Source organism: Perognathus longimembris, chromosome 20 (genome assembly GCF_023159225.1).
Source record: "Perognathus longimembris pacificus isolate PPM17 chromosome 20, ASM2315922v1, whole genome shotgun sequence".
Classification (NCBI taxonomy): Eukaryota; Metazoa; Chordata; class Mammalia; order Rodentia; family Heteromyidae; genus Perognathus; species Perognathus longimembris.
This window is the reverse complement of record NC_063180.1, coordinates 23,799,304-23,806,571: the sequence shown is the minus strand read 5'-3', so window position 1 is coordinate 23,806,571 and position 7,268 is coordinate 23,799,304. Positions and strand designations below refer to the sequence as shown.

Genomic DNA, 7,268 nt, shown 5'->3' with positions numbered 1-7,268 from the left:
GTTCTCATCTCCCCCATTCCTCTCTCCTCCCCTCTCTATCCCTCCTTCCCTATTCTTGGCCCACTGAGCCCTTCCTCTCCTGCCATGCAGAGAACCCTGCAGCCCCTCCCTCCTCCTCTGTGCTGCCCTGGGGGTCAGAATCCACAGACTCTCTGTGGGGTGGGGGTGTCCACCAGAGGCTCCAGAGGCCTGTGGCAGGAGGCTGGCCACTAGGGGCACACCTGACACCATTCTTTTTCTCTTCACTGTGTCCTGGTTGCTGCACACTGACCGGAGGAACCAAGCGCAGGAAGGAGGGAACAAGGAGGCTCTGAGGAAGCAAGTTGCCTACAGACCCACAGAATGTAAGTGGCAGATCAAACTGGGCACCCCTGAGTAAGCCAGCGTTGGGCCCCTGGAATCAAGCCTGAGCCTGGTGCCAGGGGCCCCTGCCCCACCCAACTTTTCATCAGCTGCAGGTGTCTCTTCAGTTCCTGAGGACCTCACATGGATGGAAAACCAGTGCTTGACGCCCATCAAGACAGCAGTTGCTCAGACAGAAGCTTCCTGGGACCTGACCCTGCCCAGAGGACCAGCATGGCACCTTTGTCGGAGGAAAGGAGCCACCAACCTTCCAGGAAGGCCTTGACCATGAGGATTGCTGCCCTCTGCTGGCAGCAGGGGGGACTGAAACCTTGCTGTATCAGACACTGAGACCTGGCCCTTCCAGAAAGGACACTTCTGGGAGGGAGAGGGGCCCTGGGCTGGGCGAGTATCTGCAAAAATCTGTAGAAATGTTCAGTTTTCTTCTAATATAAAATGTATCCAGCAAGCTTGACTCTGGGCCAGTTTGTACCTCTGAATTCCCAAGCCGCTCACTGCATGAGCCCCTCCTGCACCCCCTTGGGGAGGCTCCTGGAGATGGGACTTGGGTTAGGGTGACTGCAAGCCAAGGTGGGTGGGCCCACAGGCAAGCCAGAGCCCCTGCTCCCCAACACAGAGCCTCACTGAGGTTCTTAAGAAGCCTATAGTGATGTTCCTACATGCCAGTCCAGGACAGAAGCCTCTCCAAATTCTAGACTGGACTTCCATACCCTAACATCACATGCTAAATGCCAGCAGGAAACCCTAGGCTAGGAAGGAAGCACAGAGAATGGCATTGGGAATCAGGCAGGAAAGGTTCAAGGGGGGTGGAGAGGGAGAGGAGGGCTGGGCTGGAGCCAGAGGGGTGGACACAGGAGTGGAACCATGGCAGATGAGGTTGTGGCTGGAAGGAGGAGAATTGGGCCTGCAAGAGGGGAGAGCAGTACCTGGGGCCTGGCAGAAGGGGCAGGATTTCATCCCAGGAGAGCAGCAGTGTGACTAGCTCTGCCATCAGAATTCCTGTGACAAGAGAGCTGGGGAGGGGGGCGATCCTAGGGAGAATGAGCCCTCAGGGAAAGGACAAGGCTGCAGGGACTAGGGGGGTGGGGATGGTGGGGCAAGTGGCCTGGCCAAGGCCAGAGCAAGGCATTGTCCTTGAAGCTCCTGAAACAAGGCTCTCAGCGCAAGTGCACAGAGGGGAGGGGCGCCGAGGCCACAGGCTGGCAAGCAGGAGGGTGTGGATGGGGATTGGGGAAGGGGGTGAAGCAGGTACCACTGGAGGGTCTGGTGTGAGGTGGCAACTGTGAAGCAGAGTGGCAATGGGCCACTCATGTCACCATTTCACGTGTGTGCATGTGCACGCACATGCACACATACACATATCCTCCCATGACTATGAATCCTGAGGTCAGAACCTTGCACAAACGATCAGGGAGCCTAAGCTCCTGCAAAACTGCTGGCCAACATCCCAAACACCCCTGGACAGGAGCTAGTGGAGGGAGCCAGGATGCCCTCTGATGTACGTAGTGGAGGAAGGGTGCAGAACACTGAGGGGCAGCTGGCTGTCCTGCTAAACTGTGGGGTGTGGCAGGGAGCCAGCAGTGGTCCAGGCTCTGGATATCCTAGCCCATAAAATAAAGACAGCAAATGACAGCAAAGACTGGGAGGGAAGTTTAATGAGAACCGAGCCCTGGGGAGCCTGCGGGAACTCGGAACTGACTAGAACTCACTACAAAGTGCCGGCTTGAAAGAATGCAGTCACCTATGTGAGGACCCCCAGGCTCCACTCATTAAAATGGATTGAGACGCCTTGAAGACCACTGCGAGGAGAAGGCATCGCACTAGACAGTTAAGATCTGAAGTTGGGCGTGGTGCCACCTGACTGTAATCCCAGCTACTTGGGAGATGGAGGCAGAAAAATCACAAATGGAAGGGCAGCATGGGTGAAGCTGGAAAGACTCTGTCTCAAAACCAAAACCAAAAGTCGAGGGGGGGGGGACAAGGGGAGGGAGGGAGGCTCTCGAGCCACATTGCCTCCAGTTCTGAAGGTGACACCAGCTCACAGGCACCTCTGGCTCAGCTGGCACGAGAGCCAAAATCCCAAAGACCCCATCCCCAGGGATGCTTTCATGGCTGCTGGGAGCCATGTCTGTCCAGAGTGTGTGTGTCAAGGTCCCGCCTCTGCCCTCCACCCTCTGTCCTCCAGCCTTAACTGGAACTTTGGGTTTCCCTGGGGACTCCGCTGTTCTTCAGCCTGGCCTGTGGAAGCCCGGTCAGCACCTAGTGCAGAGGCCCAGGCCCTCGGCACCAGGGCGAGAGCCAGGGGCCTGCCCAGGGGGAAGGCACGGAGGCTGGAGAGAAGCTGGCATGTTCCCATACTGCAGGAGGAGCCTGGCGTCAAGGAGGGGAGGCCAGGGCTGGACTGGGGGTGGGGGGGAGGTCACAGGGAGTCAACAGGGCTGAGGTGGGGGGGAGGCATCACGAATGCCCCAAACCTGCCACCCCTTGGCCAATAGCAAAGCAGAGGCCCGAGGAGGCCAAGGGGCCATGCAGGTGCCTGCTGGCTCCTGTCTGCCCGCAGGAGATGGGCACAGCAGGAGATGGGCACAGCGGGGCGGGCAGGGACGGGGCCAGCGGGGCATGGCGTCCCCGGTCGAGGCCCAGCTCAGCGGCCCCCGCCGCCGCCCCCCGCCGCCGCCGCCCCCGCTCTGGCCCCCGGCGTCTGGCGCTCCCGACATCATAAGGAACAGGACCACGGGCACGATGTACATCCACTGCGGCCACAGGACAGAGGGACAGACAGAGAGACAGGCGGGGAGGTGAGCGGGCGCGGCTGGCCGGGGAGGGCCGGCCCCCTAGTCACTACGGGCGGGCGGGAGGGCGAGGTGGGGCGGGGCTGGTCCTCACTCAGGCCTCCGGCGGCGTTGGCGCAGGCCCCGGGGCGGCAGGACGCAGGGCTGTGAGCAACACGGCCCCCCCCAGGATGAGGTGCCACTGAGGAGGGAGGGGCACAGGTCAGGGGCCCAGGCCTCCGGGAGGGAGAGGCCCGGCCAGCGGCTAAAGGGCCAGGGCCAGGAGCTGAGAGCCGGCTAGGGGCACAGGGCCCGGCGAGGGCGCCAGCTCCCACCCACCTCGACCCGGGCACCACGGGCCTCGCGGAGCCCTTACCTGGCTGAGCCTGCGGGCAGAGCGGAGGGCGGCTCTCCAGCCCCAGCAAAAGAGGGCTGGGTGGAGCCCGCCTCCCCCAGGTTTCTCCCCACCTCTGCCTCTGGCCTCCACAGCTTGCTTCTGGCTGCGCAGGCTCTGCCGCCTGGGCACCCCTATCCTGCCACCCACCCACCCAGTGCACTCTTCAGGGGCCCAGGCCTTCCAGCTGTCTCCCTTCTGCTGTCCTGCCTGGCCCCCTGCTGTCCCCGCCCTGATCTCTGCCCCACCCCTTAGGCCACACCCTCGCCTGTCTGCCCCGCCTCCTATAGGCTACACCTCCTACGGGTCACTCCCACAACTTTCCAGCTCGGTCTCTCCCACTGCCTTCTAGCTCCATCTCCTGCAGGCTCTGCCCAGTAGGGGCCAGGGCTTCCACCTGCAGGCCCTGCCCCTCCTGCCCCTCCTGCCTGCCTAGCCCGACCACTTGTATGCCTTCCCCCACAAGGCCCAGACTGGCATGCCCAAAGGTCTCCATCCCAGAGGGGCTGTTTGGGCTCCTAGGGTCACCCACCCTGTTGTTCTGGGCCTGAGCTGATGCAGACAGGTCCACAGCCCTGGCCACTCGCCAAGGCTAACAGGGATATGTTTGGAATACTAGACAGGAGAAGGCTGGCTGTGTAGGGCCTGGGCAGGGAGGGAAGGATAGCCCCACTCACATATTTGGCAAAAAAGGACTTCTGCTCCTGGGGGTTCTTGGCCTTCTGGGCCTGCTCCATCTCCAAGCGCTCAATGAAGGCTGCTGTCTCAGGGCTGAGGGTTGCAGAGGGAAGGGAAGGGGTGAGGGGCTGGACCCTGATACCCAGGGACAGCCAGCTTGGATGGCAACCAAGGCAGGGGTGGACCTCCCTCCCTGCCATACCCATACTCTTCCCCCCCCACCCCCGCTCCTCACCCTGGGGCTGTTCCTGGTGGCCGCAACTGCACGGAGGTATTGAACAGCTCCAGGTCCACATCCTCCACCTCATGGCCTCGGCAGCCCCCAGGGTATGTTACCACTGACACGCCCACCACATTGCCGGCCACATCCACATGCAGGGTGAGATGGTCTGAGAGGTGTGACTCCACCAGTGAGCACTGCAGTGGGGTGCCACCGTCAGGGCTGGGGTAGGGGTAGCGGAGAAGGGGCTGCTGCCCTTCTACCCCACCGGACTCCAGCAATGGCCTGCTACCTTGGGCACAGGTCTGAGTTCAACATGATGGGGAAAGACCCATCACTGACTTACCGCCGGGACAAAGGATGAAACATAGCCACCAACTTCTGGACTGTCAGGGGACCCTGGCCGTCTGGGGACTCGGACCCGGTACAGACCATTCAGGGCTGCCACATCCTTCAGGACATGCAGAGAAGGGCAGGGTAGTGAAAGGTGCAGTGTTCAGGCCTGCCAGACCTGCTGGGAAGGACCCCCCCTCCCCAGTCTCAAACACCCAGCACCCCACAGTCCCTGGCCTGGCTCACCCAGCTAGTAGCCAAGGCCAGAACAGCTGGCCATCTGACCTGGGAGAGAAGCTTCCCAGGACAGCAAAGTCCAGCTCAGAGGCAGAGTGAGTCCCAAGGACATTTTGCCAGATGCCTTGATCAAGCCACAACTGACAGTCACCCCATACTAGACCAATTACCCAAGCAATAAATTCTTTTGGGGGGCAGCTGGGACAGAATCATACAGGTCCCAGACAGAAAGGCTGGTAGTGGAAGACTGACACCCCCTCTTCCACAGGAAAGATGCCAGTGGGCTCACGGCTGCTGTTTCCCAGCCTCTACACATGGAACAGAAGCAGGATTGGACCATGTTTGTTTTCATGAGGGAGGACAGAGCCCCTGGGGTCTGGCCCACTATGTGGCCACAAAACAGTGACAGAAGGACCTTCTAGTTTAACCAGGGCTACTCAGGATCTTTCCTCTCAAGCAAACCCCACCCCAGTCGGAAGAATGGGAGTGGCCTGGGGAGCCCTGAGGAGCCCTGAGCCAGGCTCTGAGAAACAAAGTGCCATCCAGCCTGGAGGGGCCCACAAGAGGAGCTGATAATTCTGCCTGGAAATGGACAGCTGCATAGATCACTCCGTGTCCCTGATACCCAACCCAGCACTGGGGTCCCCACCTCACCCGAAGTCGGCCTCGCTCCTCCTCGCTGAGCTGCCGCTGTGTCAGAGACAAAGTGCCATCCTGCTGGTTCCAGAGCAGTGAGCCCCGCTTCCGGAAGTTGGCGGTGTCATCTGGGAAGGAGGGGTCCAGATTCAATGGCCACCTTCCCTTTCAGTGGTGGCCTGGGGCTGAGATCAGGATTCAAGCCTCAGCCTGGCCTCCACCCCAGTGTGACCAGGTAGCCTCTTTATCCTGAGCCCCAGTTTCTGATCTGCAAACTGGGGACATCTCCACCATATCCTGTCCTCTGCAAAGGCACCAAGTTTCTTTCCAGGTGAGGACATTGAGGGACTCACCAATCTCAAAGGAATGCTCCAGCAGCAGCCCCAAGGTGCCACAGCCCTCACCATCTCGGCCTTCAGCGCCAGCCTGCAGAGAAGACAGGGTCCCCAGCTCAGGACCTACCTGGGTCTAAACAGGACAGCACCCACAGGACCCATGGCAGACTGGAAGACTGAAGGAGGAGCCTCATCTTCAAGCTCACATCCAATCACACATCCCTATCCTCCAGAAAACACCCACTCATGAATATTCGTGAAACTCCCATCCACCCCTACAAAACCCCACAAACCTGCTTAAGCATTTCCTTCAGTTCTAAGGCAACCATCCCCAGTTCACTTCACAAATATTCTCCATCATAAATATTCTCGCATCGTAATTATTCATGGGTTAAAGAGCAGCCAGCCTCCATATCCATGGACCAATATCCATCCAAAATGTCTTCCTTTTCACCTTACCAGTCCAAATAGCCAGTAACCCAAAAGACCCGAGGTCCAACACCTGTCAAGTGCATTCAACATTCCTAGCCATTCTCACCTCCAAATTTCTGCCTCTGCATCCTCCGCCTACTTCCGGCCCTAGCTGCACAGCGATCCCAAGGCCTCAGCCCTGGAGCTCCGCCCCCACGCTTTGCATTTTGACAAGTCTGACACCTGATTCGCCAATGCTCCCTCATGGCCACACCCTTTGTGAATATTTACCAGCTTCTTATATCCAGGAGTTAGAGGGAACTGGCCCCGCCCTGCTTTTTCAGCTCAGCCCCTATTCCGCCTCAGCCAATCCAAGGAAGGATCCCGCCCTAGCCCCGCCCATCATCCATTCAAGATCCGAACGACCCTCGGTCTGACAGTCTCCACAGCCCCGTGCAGGCCCAGCGCCCTCCCTGCCTAGGCGGCCTCGCTTTCCTGTGTCCTCCAGCCTCTTGCCTCCACCCTGCCTGCCTGCCTGCCTTAATGCACCTGCCAACCGAGAAAACACGACTTCCGTCGACCCCGGGCCGCGCGGTACGGCACTAATAAACACTCACCCCCCGCGCAGCAGCCCCGGCGCGGCAGCCGCTGCCCCGAGCCCGACTAGGCGCTGCTGCCACCATCAGCAAAAGCAGGAGCAGCCGGGTTGCCCCGGCACCGGCCGCCGCCATTCCAGCTCCTTCCCACCACCCAAGAGGGTAAGCCGAGCGTAGCGCCGCAGAGCACGCTGGGGGCAACCGGAGCCGCAGCCAGATGCTCGTGCGCCGGCGCCGATTCCCGCGCATGCGCACTGGCGCTCATTGGCCGCCGGCGCCGGCTACTCAGCAAAG

At 60.3% G+C, this 7,268-nt stretch overlaps 1 protein-coding gene across 3 annotated transcripts; it reads right to left on the bottom strand.

Annotated features, from left to right (window-relative positions):
• Nucleotides 1-2,000: 2,000 nt before the first annotated feature.
• Emc10 (ER membrane protein complex subunit 10) lies at nt 2,001-7,255 on the bottom strand. 3 transcript variants are annotated; one of them, XM_048329370.1, is made up of 8 exons: nt 6,996-7,243; nt 5,986-6,058; nt 5,651-5,760; nt 4,773-4,877; nt 4,442-4,623; nt 4,206-4,299; nt 3,250-3,336; nt 2,950-3,116 (listed from the first exon to the last, which is right to left on the bottom strand). In XM_048329370.1, the coding sequence occupies exons 1-7, from the start codon at nt 7,221-7,223 to the stop codon at nt 3,250-3,252; spliced, it is 879 nt and encodes a 292-aa protein (XP_048185327.1). In that variant the 5' UTR covers nt 7,224-7,243; the 3' UTR covers nt 2,950-3,116. The 3 variants fall into 3 exon arrangements, with proteins under 3 accessions (XP_048185324.1, XP_048185327.1, XP_048185325.1); XM_048329367.1 differs by lacking the exon at nt 3,250-3,336 and having other exon boundaries at nt 2,001-3,116; nt 6,996-7,255; XM_048329368.1 differs by lacking the exon at nt 2,950-3,116 and having other exon boundaries at nt 3,133-3,336; nt 6,996-7,245.
• Between the last annotated feature and the right edge of the window lie 13 nt (nt 7,256-7,268).